The 21,158-nt window shown below is 44.6% G+C and overlaps 1 protein-coding gene across 5 annotated transcripts in view; it reads left to right on the top strand.

Moving 5' to 3' along the window:
- The window catches only part of TRPA1 (transient receptor potential cation channel subfamily A member 1), a 202,968-nt gene that overhangs the window by 40,036 nt on the left and 141,774 nt on the right, over nt 1–21,158 (top strand). For all 5 annotated transcript variants that reach the window (XM_077492866.1, XM_077492869.1, XM_077492865.1 and 2 more), the window contains one exon: nt 10,559–10,734. In XM_077492866.1, the coding sequence (XP_077348992.1) occupies nt 10,559–10,734 (176 nt within the window). The remainder of the gene's footprint in view (nt 1–10,558; nt 10,735–21,158) is intronic.

Below are 21,158 nucleotides of genomic sequence, written 5' to 3'. Positions count from 1 at the left end.
ATGCAAAATGCTAATGGCTAAAGTGATTTTAAAGGCAGAAGTTTTTCTTTTATCTTTAATGCAATGCATTAAGATAAAAAAAACTTCTGTGTGTGGCAGCCCTCCTCAGAACTCCCTAATACTTACCTGAGCCAGCACTGTGCACGAGAGCCTTGGCTGTCCGGGGACTTTCCCTCCTCATTGGCTTTGAGTCAAGTTTGAGGCACCAGTAGCTCCCGCAGCTATCAATCAAAGTCAGTGAGCCAATGAGGAGCGAGAGGGGGCGGGGACGAACTTCGGCTCCATGTCTGAATGGACACACAGAGCAGTGGCTCGACAGTGAGGGAGGGGCCAGGAGTGCCTGCGAGGGACCTGAAAAGAAGAGGATTAGGCCTGCACCGAGCAGGAAAGTATAACATGTTTGTTATTTTTAAACAAAGAAAAAAAAACAAGGCTTTAATATCACTGTAAGTATGAGTTGTAGGGAGCGAGGGACTGTGACAGAGAAGTGTTAAATGCAAATTTTTAGTTTTTAATTGTAAATGTTCCGGTGGGGAGGGTTTAATTTTTAGGGAGTGCTTTGGAAATTAAGATATTTATTTTTTACCTGGGGAAGGGGGGGGGGGGGGGGGGGCTACACATTTTTCACTCTGCCAATACTAAATGTATCAAGAGAAGAGGGCAGTTACAATCTTAACCACTTTCAGACCGGACTATTTTGCTGGTCAAAGACCAGACCACTTTTTGCGATTCGGCACTGCGTCGCTTTAACTGACAATTGCACGGTCGTGCGACGTGGCTCCCAAACAAAATTGACGTCCTTTTTTTCCCACAAATAGAGCTTTCTTTTGGTGGTATTTGATCACCCCTGCGGTTTTTATTTTTTGCGCTATAAACAAAAATAGAGCGACAATTTTGAAAAAACGCATTATTTTTTACTTTTTGTTATAATAAATATCCCCCAAAAATATAAAAAAAAACGTTTTTTTCCCTCAGTTTAGGCCGATACGTATTCTTCTACATATTTTTGGTAAAAAAAAATCGCAATAAGGGATTATTGATTGGTTTGCGCAAAAGTTATAGCGTTTACAAAATAGGGATGCTGTTTACACGGCATTTCCTCCATTCAGCCGTCCCGTGAGACGATCGCGGGGATGCCCGCGGCGATGGAGTCAGCGGGTCCCGCGACCGGACTCACGGGGGTCCCGACCAGCGCAGGGCGGCATTGAAGATTGGACGTACATGTACGCCAATATGCCTACCCGTGCCATTCTGTCGACGTACATCGTCGTGCGCTGGTCGGGAAGTGGTTAAAATATATTGACTTATCTTTTGCAATTGTGCTCATAAAGTTCATGAACTATGGTCAAACCCCAATTTGATTTAAATATGAATTGATTTTGTGACATGGCGCTGGTGTAATGGTAGGGTTAATGGGTGTCCATTGTGCCTCCCAATGGTCCCTCATTCAACTCATCCTTAATTTGCAGAATAGTAAAATAATCAGTAGTTACAACCGATCACCCAAAAAATGTATTAGTCACATTGAAAATAAGTTTCCTCAGAGTACAGCTTAACCATGGTTCTGAAGATAAGAAGGTGTTTGTCTTCCTGTTTGAACTAGAGATACATATTTTTCTCAGGGGTGGAAGCCAACAGCTGTCATTTATATGAGGTATTTTTATGGATGGCCTTTAGGATAATAAATGTATGCAACCAACAAGGATAGAGCAGTATGGCAACCACTTAATCTATTTGAAATTTGATTAATATCTTCAGTTACTGTAGTGCTGGTTACCAGTTATTCAGGACAGTCATAGGTGCTGTGATGTGCTGTGAGATTAGATATAAACATAGAAGAGTGGTTGCAGAAAAAGTAAAGACCCAGTGGTCCACACGAGTCTGCCACATTAATGTATATATATATATATATATATATATATATATATATATATATATATATATATATATATATATATATATATATAGATATATAGATATATATAGATATATATATATATATATGTATATACACTACTGTGCAAAAGTTTTAGGCTTGTGTGAAATAAAGCTGTAACTTAGGATAAGGAATGCATTAAGAAATAGAAGTGTTAATGGTTTATTTTTTTATCATTTAACAAAAAGGAAAGTAAATGAATGGAAGAGAAATCCAAATCAAATCAATATGTGGTGTGACCACCCTTTGCCTTCAAAACAGCATCAATTCTTCCACGTACACAGTTTTTGGAGGAACTCAGCAGGTAGATTGTTCCAAACATCTTGGAGAACTAACCACAGATCTTCTGTAGATGTCAGCTCCCTCAAATCCTTCTGTCTCTTCATGTAATCCCGGACAGACTGATGTTGAGATCAGGGTTCTGTGGTGGTCAAAAAAATCACTTCAAGGACTCCTCGCTCTTATTTACAATTTAACCACTTCAATACCCGGCACTTATACACCTTCCTGTCCAGACGAATTCTGAGCTTTCAGCGCTGTCGCACTTTGAATGACAATTGCGCGGCCATGCTACACTGTACCCAAACTAAATTTTTATCATTTTGTTCCCACAAATAGAGCTTTCTTTTGGTGGTATTTGATCACCTCTGGGATTTTTTTTTTCTGCTAAACAAATAAAAAAAAAACTTTTTTTTTGTTTCAGTTACAAAACTTTGTAAATAAGTAAGTTTTCTCCTTCACTGACGGGCACTGATGGGGCCGCAGTGACTGGCACTGATAAGGCTGCAGTGATGGGCACCAATGATGTGGCATCAATGAAGTGGCACTGATAGGCGGCACTGATAGATGGCACTGATATGCGACACAGACACTAATACGTTTCAAAATAGGCACTGATAGGTGGCACGGATTGTCATGGATAGGTGGCATGGATTGGCATGGATGGGTGGCATGGATTGGTGGCATGGATGGGCATGGATAGGCATGGATGGGCACTGATAGGCAGCATGGATGGGCACTGGCACTGATAGGCGGCATGGATGGGCATGGATGGGCAATGATAGGCAGCATAGATGGGCACTGATAGGTGGCATGGATGGGCACTGATAGGCGGCACGGATGGGCACAGATGGGCACTGATAGGCGGCACGAATGGGCACTGATAGGCGGCACGGATGGGCATTGTAGTGTACAGTATTGTATAGGGATGGATGCCAAACAGTGGCAAACAATAATGCATGGCAATCAGTGATGCCCATTGTGGGCACTGATTGGCATCCATTATGGGCATCGATTGGCATCCATTGTGGGCACTGACTGGCATCCCTGGTGGTCTAGGGGGGCATACCTGGTGCTGGGCATCCCTGGTGGCAGGCCCGGACTGGGACATAAAATAGGCCCGGCATTCTAAGCTGAGCAGCCCATTAAAAAAAAAAAAAATTATAAATAATGGCAACCCGTTTCTCAATGTATTTTGGGGCCCCCCAAACGCTCTTAGACATTTAATATATAGCAGTAAGACTCAAAATCAGTTTACTGCAGAAGATCAGGCAGCAATTGCAATTGGTTGCCAGAGGATACAGCATATTATTACTGATCACTGACTGGTTGTTAAAGGTTACAACACATAATTTCTGCTTCCTCATTCATTGATGGAGGATACTGCACATTATTACTGCTCACTGAGAAAAGTACGACAGGAGATGACCAGAGACTGCAGATCTAATACAGGAGATGACCAGAGACTGCGGATCTAATACAGGTGATGACCAGAGACTGCAGATCTAATACAGGAGATGACCAGAGACTACAGATCTAATACAAGAGATGACCAGAGACTGCAGATCTATTACAGGAGATGACCAGAGACTGCAAATCTAATACAAGAGATGACCAGAGACTGCGGATCTATTACAGGAGATGACCAGAGACTGCGGATCTATTACAGCAGATGACCAGAGACTACAGATCTAATACAAGAGATGACCAGAGACTGCGGATCTATTACAGGAGATGACCAGAGACTGTGAATCTATTACCGGAGATGACCAGAGGCTGCGGATCTAATACAGGAGATGACCAGAGACTGCGGATCTATTACAGGAGATGACCAGAGACTGCGGATTTAATACAGGAGATGAACAGAGACTGCGGATTTAATACAGGAGATGACCAGAGACTGCGGATTTAATACAGGAGATGACCAGAGACTGCGGATCTATTACAGGAGATGACCAGAGACTGCGGATTTAATACAGGAGATGACCAGAGACTGCGGATTTAATACAGGAGATGACCAGAGACTGCGGATTTAATACAGGAGATGACCAGAGACTGCAAATCTAATACAAGAGATGACCAGAGACTGCGGATCTATTACAGGAGATGACCAGAGACTGCGGATCTAATACAGGAGATGACCAGAGACTGCGGATTTAATACAGGAGATGACCAGAGACTGCGGATCTAATACAGGAGATGACCAGAGACTGCAAATCTAATACAGGAGATGACCTGAGACTGCGGATCTATTACAGGAGATGACCAGAGACTGCGGATCTAATACAGGAGATGACCAGAGACTACGGATCTAATACAAGAGATGACCAGAGACTGCGGATCTATTACAGGAGATGACCAGAAACTGCGGATCTATTACAGGAGATGACCAGAGACTGCGGATCTAATACAGGAGATGACCAGAGACTGCGGATCTAATACAGGAGATGACCAGAGACTGCGGATCTAATACAGGAGATGACCAGAGACTACAGATCTAATACAAGAGATGACCAGAGACTGCGGATCTATTACAGGAGATGACCAGAGACTGCAAATCTATTACAGGAGATGACCAGAGACTGCGGATCTAATACAGGAGATGACCAGAGACTACAGATCTAATACAAGAGATGACCAGAGACTGCGGATCTATTACAGGAGATGACCAGAGACTGCGGATCTATTACAGGAGATGACCAGAGACTGCGGATCTAATACAGGAGATGACCAGAGACTACAGATCTAATACAGGAGATGACCAGAGACTGCGGATCTAATACAGGAGATGACCAGAGACTACAAATCTAATACAAGAGATGACCAGAGACTGCGGATCTAATACAGGAGATGACCAGAGACTGCGGATCTAATACAGGGGATGACCAGAGACTGCAAATCTAATACAAGAGATGACCAGAGACTGCGGATCTATTATAGGAGATGACCAGAGACTGCAGATCTATTACAGGAGATGACCAGAGACTGCGGATCTATTACAGGAGATGACCAGAGACTGCGGATCTAATACAGGAGATGACCAGAGACTGCGGATCTAATACAAGAGATGACCAGAGACTGCGGATCTATTACAGGAGATAACCAGAGACTGCGGATCTAATACAGGAGATGACCAGAGACTGCGGATCTAATACAAGAGATGACCAGAGACTGCGGATCTAATACAGGAGATGACCAGAGACTGCGGATCTAATACAAGAGATGACCAGAGACTGCGGATCTATTACAGGAGATGACCAGAGACTGCGGATCTAATACAGGAGATGACCAGAGACTGCGGATCTAATACAAGAGATGACCAGAGACTGCGGATCTATTACAGGAGATGACCAGAGACTGCGGATCTAATACAGGAGATGACCAGAGACTGCGGATCTATTACAGGAGATGACCAGAGACTGCGGATCTAATACAGGAGATGACCAGAGACTGCGGATCTAATACAGGAGATGACCAGAGACTGCGGATCTAATACAGGAGATGACCAGAGACTGCGGATCTATTACAGGAGATGACCAGAGACTGCGGATCTATTACAGGAGATGACCAGAGACTGCGGATCTAATACAGGAGATGACCAGAGACTGCGGATCTAATACAGGAGATGACCAGAGACTGCGGATCTAATACAAGAGATGACCAGAGACTGCGGATCTATTACAGGAGATGACCAGAGACTGCGGATCTAATACAGGAGATGACCAGAGACTGCGGATCTAATACAGGAGATGACCAGAGACTGCGGATCTATTACAGGAGATGACCAGAGACTGCGGATCTAATACAGGAGATGACCAGAGACTGCGGATCTAATACAGGAGATGACCAGAGACTGCGGATCTAATACAGGAGATGACCAGAGACTGCGGATCTATTACAGGAGATGACCAGAGACTGCGGATCTAATACAGGAGATGACCAGAAACTGCGGATCTAATACAGGAGATGACCAGAGACTGCGGATCTAATACAGGAGATGACCAGAGACTGCGGATCTATTACAGGAGATGACCAGAGACTGCAGATCTAATACAGGAGATGACCAGAGACTGCGGATCTAATACAGGAGATGACCAGAGACTGCGGATCTAATACAGGAGATGACCAGAGACTGCCAATCTATTACAGGAGATGACCAGAGACTGCGGATCTAATACAGGAGATGACCAGTGTGAAAGGGATCTCTAAGAGAGACTGACCACTTTTATTTTTTATTAAGATCAGTTTTAGGCTGGGTTCGCACTGCTGCGACTACGAGAACCGGATGTGATTCGCACCGCACTGCAGTGCAAATCACATCCGATCTCTGTGCGATGCGAGTTCAGCCATACAGATAGTATGGCTGAATTTGCATCGCACCCGCCCCAAACTCGCACAGGACCCTTTTTTTGGTCCGCAGCAGAATCGGATCGCATGGGTGTTCATACCATGTGATCCGATCCCTGTCCGAGTTTGCAGATCGCACTGCGATATGCGAACTGATCTGCGCGTGTCATTAACGTTTCACTGACACTCCCAGCAGTTCGCATAGGGCAGTGTGAACTGCTGCAGGGAGGCATGCGATGCGGGAACCCGCCGCGGATTTGCGGCGTTCCCGCATCGCTGCAGTGTGAACCCAGCCTAAAGTATTGCCAGGCATGAAAAAAAAAAAAAAACACTATCAGCCAAGATACAAAAAACACATTGGCACAGGCATGATAAAAAAAAAAAACACATTGGCAGGCATTGAAAAAAAAACACATTGGCACAGGCATGATAAAAAAAAAAAAACACATTGGCAGACATTGAAAAAAAAAACACATTGGCACAGGCATGATAAAAAAAAAAACACATTGGCAGTCATTGAAAAAAAAACACATTGGCACAGGCATGATATAAAAAAAAAAAAAACACACTTACCTTTCTAGTTGCAGGTTCTTTTACGACACTAAGATGAGTTCTCCTCCAACTCCTCCCCCTTCGGTCACATGACCTCTTCACATGACCTCTTCACATGACATCTTCTGCAAAGGTGAAAGGCCGCGGAGGTGGCCGAGGAGGTGGCTGTGGTGAGCGGCGCTGGCACAAGGAGCAGTCCAGCCCGCAGCCCAGCCTAGCGCAGCCCGCAGCCCGGCCGCAACTCTCTGGCAGAAATAAATGCGGCTGTCTCCGCGGAGTCGGCCGCGGAGCCGGCCGCTGAGCCGGTCGCGGAGCTTATGGCAGATTGGCAGGACCAGCTGCCCAATGATATGCGGCCCGGCGGTCCGCGGCCCACCGGGCAAATGCCCGGTGTGCCCTATGGCCAGTCCGGGCCTGCCTGGTGGTCTGGTGGCGTCCCTGGTGGTCCAGTGAGGGCATCTTCGGGGGGGGGCTGTGCTGATAATCGTTCAGCACAGACCCCCCTGTCAGAGGAGCAGCCGATCGGCTCTCCTCTACTCACGTCTGACAGACGCAAATGAGGAAAAGCCGATCACCGGCTCTTCCTCTTTACATTGGATTGGACACGGCTGATCACATGGTAAAGAGTCTCCGTCAGAGACTTTTTACAAGATCGTAGTTGTGGTGTGTCAGACTGACACACCGCAACAACGATCGCCACGATGCGCGCCCCCGGGGGGCTTAATATCCTGATCATGTCATATGACGTCCGGTCAGGATATTAAAACCACCGTCATTTTGCTATATAAATATAGAAATAGTTCTTAATAACATTGGCTGTATGTTTGGGGTCATTGTTATGCTGCAGAATAAATTTAGGGCCAATCACATGCCTCCCTAATGGTATGGCATGATGGATAAGTATCTGTCTGCATTTCTCCGCATTGAGGACACCATTGATCCTGACCAAATCTCCAACTCTATATGCAGAAATGCAGCTGTAAACTCGCAAAGAACCTCAACCATGCTTCACTGTTGACTACAAACACTAATTATTATACCGCTCTTCAGCCATTCAGCAAACAAATTGTTTCCTGCTACAGCCAAATATTTCATATTTTGACTCTTCAGGCCAGAGCACCTGCTACAATTTTTCTGTACCCCAGTTCCTATGTTTTTATGCATTTGAGTCACTTAGCCTTGCTTCCACGTTGGAGTTATGACTTCTTGACCACAATTCTTCCAGCAAGTCAATTTCTGTCCAGACTTCTCCACACATTAGATGAGTGTACCTGGGTCCTGCTGGTTTCCATCAATTCTGTGCTGAAGGCACTGCTGGACATCCTGATGCTGAAGTAAAGTTAGCATGATGTGTCTTTTATCTGCTGTATTAAGTTTTCTTGGCCGACCACTGCATCAGCAGCGTTGTCCGTTTCTCTGTGCCTCTTTGGCAGCTGATTCTGTTTCAGTTGATGACTGTGCTTCAACTTACATAGGAAATTGATGACTATCTCCTTCCCGCCGTGCGTACGCACATATGCAGCCTTGGCTTTAAAGGGTCATACCGGGATGATGCATGCAGGGGGGGTATTGCCGCGATCGTCAGAGCGAGAGCAATACAGCAATAATTCTAGCACTAGACCTTCCCTGTAACTCTAACCTGGTAACAATTTTTTCTTTTTAAATTGCCGCCTATGGAGATTTTCACCATAGTTTGTCACCATTGCACGAGTGTGCGCAATTTCAAAATGTGACATGTTGGGTATCTATTTACTCAGCATAACATCCTCTTTCACATTATACAAAAAAGTGGGCTAACTTTACTATTCAGTTTTTTTTTAATTCACAAAAGTGTCTTTTTTCCTAAAAAATTGCATTTGAAAGGCCGCTGCGCACATACAGTGTGATATAAAATATTGCAACAATCATCATTTTATTCTCTATATTCTCTTCTAAAAATATATATGTATATAATGTTTGGGGGTTCTAAGTAAATTTCTAGCAAAAAATACGGATTTTAACTTGCAAGTAACAAATGTCAGAAATTGACTTAGTCATGAAAGGGACACCTGCTTGGTATAATTGGTTAATCTACACCTGACTCTAATCCTAAAAAATCCCCAACATAGTACAAGTGTACAAAGTGTGCAAGAGTAAGAATTGATGCTGGTTTGATGCCAAAGGGTAGTCACACCAAATATTGATTTTTTTACGATTTTTTCTTCTGTTCACCACTCACTTTGCATTTTGAAAACTGATACAATTAAATAATTTAAAATATATATACATTTGAAAGCATTCTTACTTTACATCAGTTCTTCACACCTGCCTAAAACTTTTGAACAGTAGTGCATCAACTACTCTTTTGGCAAATAATAATTTCTAAATAAGTTTTGAACTCGTTTGAGGTCATGTTCTTAAAACTTAGATAGATAGAGGGGCCTGCAACTGTAAATACGAACATAGGGCCCCCAAAAGAATGGATGAAAAACTTTATACACTCACTTTGGTAATTTAATAAATTACTGTGAGCCTTAGTATACTTAAAGAAGCAGGGTCACACAAGTGAAAAAAAAAAAAATACAAATAATGCCAGCTTGTAAATACTAAAACTATTCTAAAATCATAAAGTCTATTCAATTTAATTAAATCCTAATTGTTTCTAATCCAGTGTAGCAAGAATCGAGAGCATCTAAGAAAGTCAATAGGAGAGTTCATCCTGAAGACTGTGCTATGTAACTCTCTATGTAAATGTCTCTCCCACTACTTCCTGTATCATCAGTTACATTCAATCCTCAAGAAAAGTTCCAGTCCAATTAATATCTATGAAAAAATATTTAGCACTAACATTTATTTTGAAATAAGGCTTTTTGAATGTGAGAGGCAAAGCAAAACTTGCGGTGGGTGTATTTTGAATAACTATCGCATAAAAAGCATGCTTTCTTAAATCACTCTCTCTATTACAAGAGAGACTGGGCTTTGTGCAGTACAGTTATCCATGGTCGGGTTGGCCTTAAGATACTTGCAGGCCCCAAATTTTCTAGTGGACACAGCTGCAAACATTAAGACATATTACTAGTATATTTACAGGATCAGAAAGAGGTAGCTTTGGGAGACTGGGTTGACGGTGAGCATAGGAATTTTGCAATGCAGACAGCTCTGGAACAAGTTAAATGCAAAGATGAGGTTTTAAGAGACTGCACATTGCAGAAAGGATTTGCTTTCTTTATTTGAATAACAGATTTTCATGTTCAGCTGGATTATGTCTTTAAATATTGTTATTGGGGTGAAAGGCTTCTGATGTATTATGATATCATGGGGACCAATAACATTAAAGTGTTTTTTTATGCATCATACAAATTCTTCACAAATAAAGTTTGTATTTATCATCAGTTACATGCCCACAATAGGCATTGTTATATATCCAACAATAATATATGTACTAATTATCTGATTTGTTTGCAGTTCTCAATGCTCAGGATGGCAAAGGAGGTACAGCACTCCACTGGGCTGTATTTAAAAACCAGGTGGACAGTGTCAGAATTCTTTTAAGCAGAGGAGCTAACCCGAACTTGCTGAACTTTTATAGGCTGGCTCCAATTCATCTGGCCATTCAAATGCATCATAACTGTATAGTGGAGGTAAGAAATACTGCAAAACTGCAAACAAAAAGCTATTTTTATGTTTAGTATCTGACAACTGCATTGAGCACTACCATCTATCATGATACATATACAATAGGATGTTATAACCTCTCTTAGAATAAGGAGCATTTGCATGGTATAAACCAAAGACCTGTATGTTCAATGTACAAAGGCCAAAACAAATGTAAAATTGGGTCTAACTTTGTTATTAACTTACATAGGTCCTTCAAATGTTGCATGCTGGTAAAGTAGCTCCTCTATAGTAACTATTCTTCTTTTTCATTGCAGGTAAATAAACGATTCTAAGTAGAAGCAAAGTGTGCCATGAATTAGTTCTTGACAGAGGAGAAGTGCAGGCTGTTTAACATCCAGGCTACAGAATGTTTACATAGATGACACCACTGACAAGAGCATTATCTTATCATTATTATTATTATTATTCAGGATTTATATAGCGCCAACAGTTTGCGCAGCGCTTTACAATATGAGGGCAGACAGTACACTTATAATACAAATCAATACAGGAGGGATCAGAGGGCCCTGCTCGTTAGCGCTTACAATCTAGAAGGGAGGGTCAAGTTGAAACAAAAGGTATTAACTGTGGGGGGATGAGCTGATGGAGAAAATGAAAATACAGTTAGGTGTGAGTGGGGTAGGCTTCTCTGAAGAGAAGTGTTTTCAGGGATCGTCTAAAAGCTAATAAAGTAGGAGATAAGCGGACAGATTGGGGTAGGGCATTCCATAGGATTGGGGAGGCTTTGGAAAAGTCCTGGAGGCGAGTATGGGAGGAGGTGATGAGGGAGCTAGAGAGCAGGAGGTCTTGAGAGGGATGAAGAGGACGAGTAGGTTGGTATTTAGAGACTAAGCTAGTGATGTAGCTGGGGGCAGAGTTGTGGATGGCTTTGTATGTAATTGTTAGTATTTTGAATTTAATTCTTTGGCTGAGCGGAAGCCAGTGGAGGGATTGACAGAGAGGAGTAGCAGACACCGAGCGATTGGTAAGGTGGATGAGTCTGGCAGCAGCATTCATAATGGATTGAAGAGGTGATAGACTATGTAGAGGTAAGTCAAAGAGAAGGGAGTTGCAGTAGTCGAGGCGAGAGATGACCAGCGAGTGAATTAAGAGCTTTGTTGTCTCATTGGTTAGAAAGGGGAGTATTTTGGAGATGTTGCGGAGGTTGAGGCGGCAGGATTTGGACAGTGATTGGATGTGTTGCTTGAAGGAGAGTTCAGAGTCCAGGACTACACCTAGAACCTTGGCGTGAGGGGATGGGCTTATGGTTGTGCCATCAATTTTGACAGTGAGATCAGGGGAAGGGGCATATGGGGGAGGAAAAATTATAAGTTCGGTTTTGGATAGATTGATTTTGAGGAAGTGGTGTGACATCCAGACTGATATATCTGATAGTAAATAAGTGATACGTGAGGAGACAGAGGGAGTGAAGCTGAGGGGTAGAGAAATAGATTTGGGTGTCGTCAGCATAGAGGTGGTATTGGAAGCCGTGGAAGGCTATCAGTTGACCCAGGGAGGAGGTATAGATTGAAAATAGGAGTGGTCCAAGAACAGAACCTTGGGGGACCCCAACAGAGAAAGGAAGAGGAGAGGAGGAAGTAGAGTTGTAAGAAACGCTAAAGGTGCGGTTGGATAAGTAGGAAGAGAACCATCGTAGAGTACGGTCACGGAGACCAAAGGTGTGGAGTTTTTTGAGAAGTATCAAAGGCAGCAGAGAGGTCCAGGAGGAAGAGTACAGAATAATGTCGATTGGTTTTGGCCGTTAGTAGATCGTTTGTTAGTTTTAGGAGAGCAGTTTCTGTGGAGTGTTGAGGACGAAATCCAGACTGAAGGGGATCAAGAAGGCTATTATCAGCGAGGTGGTCACTCAGTCGGTTGTAGACCAGACGTTCGAGTAGTTTGGATAAAAAGGGGAGCAAGGAGATGGGGAGTAGGTTGTTTGGATTGGATGGGTCCAGTGAGGGTTTTTTAAGTATGGGTTTGACAAGTGCATGTTTTAGAGAGTTGGGGTAGATGCCAGAAGAGAGGGAGAGATTGAAGATGTGAGTTAGAGAGTGTAGCATAGAGTCAGAGGGTGAACGCAGCATTTGCGAGGGAACAGGATCCAGAGGGCAGGTGGTAAGGTGGACATTACCAAGTAGTTTAGCAACTTCGTCTATAGTGGTGGGGTTGAAAGAGGGAAGTAATGATTGTGACTGTGGGCATGATGTGTAAAGCGTGGAGGGTATCAGAACAGTAGAAATCTCCGCGCGAATTGTCAATCCTCTGTTTGAAGTGATTAGCAATCTCCTGGGCAGTGAGTGAGTTGGCGGGTGGAGGCGGTGGAGGACGAAGTAGAGAGTTGAAAGTAGAGAAGAGTTGACGGGGACGGGATGATAGGTTGCTGATGAGAGTGATAAAATAGTTCTGCTTGGCAGAGAGGAGGCTAGAATTGTAATTTTGGAGGGCAGATTTATATTGGTTGAAATCTCTCTGAGACTTGGTCTTGCGCCACAGGAGCAAGCACGACTAAGTTTTTTCAGACTTCTAGTGACGTCTGTTTGCCAAGGTTGAAGGGGTCGGGGCTTGATTCTGTGTGTAGTGAGGGGGGCCAGTGAGTCCAGAGAGGCCAGAAGTGAAGTGTTGTAGACAGAAGTGGCTAGTTTGGTGCAGGATAGGGGTGAGATTTTGTCGTAGAGGTTGTCAATAGCAGAGTAGAGAAGAGAAGGCTTGAGATGACGTAGGTTTCTGCGGGTAACTTTAATGCCGTTGGAGGGAGAGGAGGTGAAGGAGAGGGAGAGAGTGAAACTAATAAGGTGGTGATCAGAGAGAGGGAATGGATAGTTAGAGAGGTTACATGGAGTGCAAAGGTGAGAGAAAACGAGGTCAAGGATATTGCCTTCGGAGTGAGTAGGATCATGTATCCACTGTTTCAGGTCAAAGGAGGAGGTTAGGCTGAGAAGTTTGGAAGGAGCAGAGGTGTTAGTATTAATAGGGATGTTGAAGTCCCCGAGAATGATTGTGGGGATTTCAGAAGAAAGAAAGTAGGGTAGCCAGGCAGAGATGTCATCAAGAAATGTTGATACTGGTCCAGGGGGCCTGTAGATCACGGCTATTCTTAAAGAAATTGGAGTGAAGAGACGAATGCAGTGTGCTTCGAAAGAGGAGGGTGACAGAGAGGGAGGTGGCTGAAGTACCTGGAAGGTGCTATGTGGGGCTAGAAGGATTCCAACACCTCCTCCCTTATGTCCATTGGATCTGGGGGAGTGAGTCCAAAGAAGACCACCATGGGATAGGGCCGCAGAAGATGCAGTGTCTGATTCGTGGAGCCAGGTTTCGTGATGGCGAGTAGGTTAAATGAGTTGGCGATAAAGATGTCATGTAGAGAGGTGAGTTTGTTGCAGACAGAGCGGGAGTTCCAAAGGGCACAAGAGAAAGGGAGTCTGGTCTTGGGAAGAATAGAAATGGGAACTAAATTGTGTTGATTGCGGCTGCTGCCAGAGGGTGCAGGGTGATGGGTACAGTTTAATGATGGAGGTCCAGGGTTTGGGGATATATCTCCAGAGGTTAGGAGAAGCAGGAGGATGAGGGAGGCAATATGGGAGTGAGATTTATATGAAGGGACATGCCCCAGGGTCTTGGAGATTTTGTGTGTGGATTTAGAATTAGCAGGAGTTGGTGGGGGCAGTAATAAGGAGAGGACAGAAGTGAGGGTGATATATATATGCTGTGGGGGGGAGAAGTGGGGTGGAGTTGAGATAATTTTAGTATAGAGGACAGAGCTGTCAGAAGGAGTGGTAGAGAATGCATGTTATAAAGAGAAAGTGCTAAAGGGTTAAATGAGGTCACCTGCTGTCTTTGCGGCGTTTTTCAAAGTATTTTCTTGTGTACCTTCGCTTTGTGCATTCGCTGAAGTGCAGAGTCAGAAGTGCTTCCACTTATTGAAATCCCCCCACACCCCACCCCTATCAGTATAAAGCTAAGCTTCACTTTGGGGAAAGCTATTGCTGGGGGCACACTTGCAACTGGGGCTCTTTCTCCAAGTGCAGATTCAGAAGTGCTTCCACTTATTGAAATCCCCCCACTTGGAGAAAGAGCCCCAGTTGCAAGTGTGCCCCCAGCAATAGCTTCCCCCAAAGTGAAGCTTAGCTTTATACTGATAGGGGTGGGGTGTGGGTGGATTTCAATTATCAATCAGGAGGTAATAAAGCTTGGATGGTTAACAGGGCTAAATTCTAACTTCAGAAACAGGCAAGCAAGAGGGCACTAAAGTTAGAGGGGCCATAATTTTGGGTAAGACAAGGCAGATAATAAAGCATTGTAATGTGGACAGGGCTACAGACTGTTGAGCAAAAACAACATACCAGCATTTTTAAAGACACACATGAAAAGCAGATAGCAGTGTTTCGGTTTTTGGGTGGAGATGGTTCAGTTAGCACATACCAGCATTTTTAAAGACACACATGAAAAGCAGATAGCAGTGTTTCAGTTTTTGGGTGGAGGTGGTTCAGTTAGCACATACCAGCATTTTTAAAGACACACATGAAAAGCAGATAGCAGTGTTTCAGTTTTTGGGTGGAGATGGTTCAGTTAGCACATACCAGCATTTATAAAGACACACATGAAAAGCAGATAGCAGTGTTTCAGTTTTTGGGTGGAGATGGTTCAGTTAGCACATACCTGTAGGGTGAGAGAAGAGATTCTCAGATGAGACAGTCAGATAATCAGTTAATAAGTGCAGAGTCAGAAGTGCTTCCACTTATTGAAATCCCCCCACTTGGAGAAAGAGCCCCAGTTGCAAGTGTGCCCCCAGCAATCATTGGAGACTCTTGTCAATGATGCTATCTATGTAAACATTCTGCAGCGTTCTGTGGATTTCAAACAGCCCACACTCCTCCTTTGTCAATAGGGATGAGCCGAACACCCCCCGGTTCAGTTCGCACCAGAACCTGCGAACAGGCCTAAAATTTGTGTGAACTTTAGAACCCTATTAATGTCTATGGGACTCGAAACGTTCAAAATCAAAAGTGCTATTTTTAAAGGCTAATATGCAAGTTATTGTCCTAAAAATGGTTTGGGGAACCGGCTCTTGCCCCAGGGGACATGTATCAATATAAAAAAAACTTTTAAAAACTGACGTTTTTTCGGGAGCAGTGATTTTAATAATGCATAAAGTGAAACAATAAAAGTGTAATATTCCTTTAAATTTCATACCTGGGGAGTGTGTATAGTATGCCTGTAAAGGGGAGCATGTTTCCCGTGCTTAGAACTGTCCCTGCACAAAGTGTAATTTCTGCAGGAAAAAAAAGTCATTTAATACAGAGAACAGTCATTGAAAGTCATTGATAAAAAAAAAGCGTGGGGTTCCCCCCAAATTCAATTGCCAGGCCCTTCAGGTCTGGTATGGATATTAAGGGGAACCCCGCTTCAATTTTTTTTAAAAAATGACATGGGGTTCCCCCAAATATCCATACCAGACCCTTCAACTGCAATTTTTATCGTGATTGCGACATTATGGCAGACACATCGGACACTTTTGACACTATTTTGTCATTTATACAGCAATCAGTGATATCAAAATGCACTGATTACTGTATAAATGACACTGGCAGGGAAGGTGTTAAACACTAGGGGGCGATGAAGGGATTAAGGGTGTCCTAGGGAGTGATTTTAACTGTGGGGGGATGGGCTATAACTCACATGACAGCGATCACTGCTCCCGATGACAGGGAGCAGTGATCTCTGTCATGTCACAAGGCAGAACGGGGAAATGCCTTCTTTACATAGGCACGTCCCCGTTCTGCGGCTCTGTGACACCATTGTCGGGAGACTGGAGGACACCAAGTCCACCGGTCCCGCAGGCACGGTCACGCCTGCCCGCTAGCCCCACCAATTAACTTGCCCACCGCTGCTATTGTGCCAACATATATTGGCGTGCAGCGGTCGGCAAGTGGTTAATAATGCTGTTAGCCACAGGGGTGTATAAACATATATTTTCAAAGGGAGTGTCATAAGTTTGCAGTATTGTTCATGTCTGTCTGCTTTCCTCTCTGTTGTTTTCAGCTTAGAGACTGACCCTGTTCACCTGTCTGCTTAAGTAATCTTCCCTCAAGTATGGCTCCACCCCAGCCTTCAACTGGGAACACTATATTAACCTGTGCACTGCAGCCAAGCCTCGCTGACCAATATTGTGTATTTGGCTTCCTGTATGCTTCTTGTTGTGTGCTCCACGTCTGATCCTGTTTACCATCCTTGGCTTGTTCTTGACTATCCTTGTCTGCTTCATACCCTGAGCTTTGGCATTTTCTTTGACTACTCGTTGCCCCGACCTTTTGGCTTATCCTCTGACTATCCCTTGTTGCCCCAGTCTGCTGCTTCCATTCTATCCTCCAGTAGAAAAAAATGTTTATTGGAGATGAATGTGTGAAACTGCCAAAATCCTAAATACAGAAAAAGGAAGTGCAATAGGAGCAAGACGTTTGAGGCAGAAAATGGGAGTAGAAAAGTAGATAAAAGGCAATGTAGTTGCACTTTTATAAAGCACACAGCATAATTAAATATATTAACATAGCCATAGACAGAAATTTTAAAATATACATGTATACCAATGAACCAAGTTATACATATATATGTCAAACCCAAGGTGAATAATCCAGTTACTGCCAGAGTCAAACTGCGGTCAGTCCGTAAAGATTTATAGCATGTATTCCAACAGTTTTGGAATTTATTGATACATATTTTCATTCATCAGGGGTGATTTACATTTGGGTGACTTTATCTTTATCTGAAATATAGATATAGTTACATAATAATCACATTCTAAACACTTTCTATCCTCCAGTAGCCTACCGTGAGCGTGAGCTGGGAGACCCTGGGAGCCGCGACCTGGAGCCAGTTGCAGAGAAGTCCATCCCCACCACTAGGGGCTCTGGTGAACACCTGCTGGCTCTTAGACTCCACGCTCTGGGGAATCTCATGCTTTAGCTCCCAGTGGGATCCGTGTTGGTGCTCCAGAGGACTTGGTTTCCTGAACCACTCAAAGCTCCATCCACGGCAGTCAGCCATAAGGCCTACTACCTTAGCGGTGCACTACTGACTCCCAACGGCATGCATTTGTCATCTGGACTCAGGTGACCTGACAGGGAGTAAGGGTTTGAAGCAAAGATGAGGACTTAATTATTTGTGTTACAACATTTGTAATCTGAAAGCCTCACTTCATTCTATAGGCTCAATGAACATGTATTATCGCTTAAGTAAATCAACTGCACTGCGTGTACTTTAGTTAAAGTCTAAATCAGCCCCCCCCCCCCGCCCATTACCAGCCCATTTGGGTCTTGTACGGATATTAAGGGGAACTCCGTACCCATATTAAAAAAAAGGAAAGGCGTGGGGCCCCCGGGCCCTATATACTCAGGGAGTATACAGGCGGTGCAAACAAGACAGGGACTGTGTAGGTTTGTTGTGTTAAGTAGAATCTGTTTGTAATTTTGAACTGGTACATTTTTAAAGTGTAGCTCCAGTCAAAAAATCTATTTTTAAGCTTTTAGGAAAACATAGGGAAGGGTTATCACCCCTGTATAATATTTTTTGCCGTCCGTCTTTTTTCATCTCACTTCCTGTTGTCTCCTTCCGTTTGCAAGTAGGAGACGTTTGTAAGTTGGATGTTTGAAAGTAGGGACCTGCCCTATATGCTCTGCAGAAATAGGGGCCTAAGGTGTTGGTGTTGCCACAACACTGTAAGCCCTCAACGTAACTCTTGGTAGGCGCTGGAGCACCCTGCTGTGAATGATTATTTCAAGAATTGTAATTACATGCCTTTTTTGAACAGTGGTAGAAAAATTGGGCCTTTGGTGGTTGTGGTGGTGGTGCTGGTGCCACAACACTATAAGTCCTCACAGTTACTCTCGGTGGGCACAGGAACGGGCCCTGCTGTGAAATATTATATCAAGAATTGTAATTACATGCCCCTGTTAAACAGGGGCTGAAAAATTGGGCCTTTGGCACTGCTTGCTAGTGCCACAACACTGCAACCTCTCCCAGATACTCTAGTTGGAGTGCAGGAATGAGCCCTGCTGCAAAGCATTGCATCAAAAATTGTATTACATGCCCCTGTTAAACAGGGGCAGAAAAACTGGGCCTATACACTGCAACCTCTACCATATACTCTAGTTGGAGTGCAGGAATGAGCCCTGCTGCAAAGCATTGCATCAACAATTTAAATTACATGCCCCTGCTAAACGGGCTGAAAAATTGGGCCTTAGGCACTGGTGCTGGTGCCACGACACTGCAACCTCTCCCATATACTCTATTTGGAGTGCAGGAATGAGCCCTGCTGCAAAGCATTGCATCAAAAATTGTAATTACATGCTTCTGTTAAACAGGGGCTGAAAAATTGGGCTGGTGACATCACCCAGAACCAAAAATGTTCTTCCAAGATATCAGCAGAGGAGGAATAGGATAGACAGTCAACATAACAGGACAGTCACTCAGCATCAGCATAGGCAGTCTTGAAGGGATGTGATATTTCTAAAAAAATTATTTGGTTACATCAGCTTCAGATGCTTGGTAGCTGGTGGTGATCCAAGACTGATTCATCTTTATGAAGGTCAGTCGATCAACCGAGTCAGTGGACAGGAGCACCCTGTGATTGGTTACAAAGCCACCAGCAGCACTGAAGGTGCGTTCCGAAAGTATGCTGGATGCAGGACAGGCCAGTAGCTCAATTGCATACTGTGCATGCTCTGGCCAGTGATCCATCCTCAAGACCCAGTAAGCCAGAGGATTTTCGGTGGGAAAGGTGTCCAAGTCTGACCTTGCCCATAGGTATTCCTGAACCATGTAAATCAGACACTGCCGATGGTTGCTGGAACCAATCATACCTTGGGACTGCGGACTAAAAAATTGTCTGAACACATCAGTCAGACGGCCACCTTCTCCAATGCTCCTTCTGACCGAAGCATCAGCAACACGTTGTCCAGGACCAGGAGTTTGTAACTTCCCAGTCCCTGGGAACGCGTGGCACAGACCTTTCTGCAAGGCCTCCCGGAGATGTCTCATCCTCTGCTCCCTCTGCAATGGCAAGATAAGGTCCGCAACCTTACCCTTGTGCCGTGGATCAAGGAGAGTGGCCAGCCAGTAATGGTCCCTCTCCTTGATCCGAAGAATATGAGGATCCTTCCGCAGGCTTTGCAGGATCAGGGAGGCCATGCAGTGTAGGTTAGCTGAGGCATTCGGTCCGGAGTCCTCTGGGTCATTAAGGACAACATGATCCGCAGCCACCTCCTCCCAGCCACGTAGAAGTTCACGGATTTCTTGGGACTATAAATCATCCCTACAAGACTGCTGCTGCTGATGCTGAGTGCCAGGCTCCACCTCCATGCTGACACAATCCTCCTCCTCCTCCTCCTCTTTGTCCTCTTCCTGTGTGATGGGTGGGACAGCAGGAACACTGTCTAAATAAATTGGGCCTTGAGAGGCAAGGAAGTCCTCCTCTTCCTGCCTCTGTCCTGCCTCAAGTGCCCTATCTATTATTCCATGCAGCGTATGCTCCAACAGGTGGACAAGAGGTACAGTGTCACTGATGCATGCACTGTCACTGCTCACCATACTTGTGACCTCCTCAAACGGTGACAGGACAGTGCATGCATCCCTGATCATGCCCCACTGGCATTCTGAGAAAAAACCAAGCTCCCCTGACCCTGGTGCCGTAGTCGCACAGGTACTCATTGATGGCCCTCTGCTGCATGTGCAGCCACTGCAGCATGGCCAACGTTGAGTTCCACCTGGCGGGCATGTCACATATAAGGCGGTTCTTGGGCCGGTTCAACTCCTTTTGGAGCTCAACCAGCCGAGCATTGGCATTAAATGATCGGACGAAATGCACACAGACTTTCCTGGCCTGTTTCAGGACATCCTGTAAGCCCGGGTACCTGCCCAAGAACTGCTGCACCACCAGGTTAAGGACGTGAGCCACACAGGGCACATGGGTTAGTTGCCCCTGTCGGAGGGAGGAGAGGAGGTTGGTGCCATTTTCGCACACCACCATTCCTGGCTTAAGCTGGTGTGGCATCAACCACCTTTCAGCCTGCCCCTGCAGAGCTGACAAAATATCTGCCTCAGTGTGGCTCCTGTCCCCCAAACAAACCAGCACAAGCACGGCATGGCATCTTTTTGCCTGCGTACTTGCTTAGCCAGCGAGGCAAGGACATTGCCTTCCACATGTTGGTAGAGAGCTGGAATTTCCTTCCGTGAGAAAAAGTGGCATTTGGGGACCTGCCACCGAGGAACCGCACATTGCACAAACTCACAGAAGGGGGCTGAGTCTACCAACTGAAATGGCAGTAGTTGAAGTGCTAGCAATTTAGCCAAGCTAGCATTCAACCGCTGGGCATGTGGATGGCTGAGAGTGAACTTCTTTCTACGGTCCAGC

The sequence above is a fragment of the Lithobates pipiens genome, unplaced genomic scaffold, assembly GCF_037356315.1.
Source record: "Lithobates pipiens isolate NorthernLeopardFrog02 unplaced genomic scaffold, aLitPip1_a1.2 Scaffold_19, whole genome shotgun sequence".
In the NCBI taxonomy this organism is placed as follows: Eukaryota; Metazoa; Chordata; class Amphibia; order Anura; family Ranidae; genus Lithobates; species Lithobates pipiens.
Note: the sequence above shows the minus strand (reverse complement) of the source record. Positions and strands in the feature narration are given on the sequence as shown.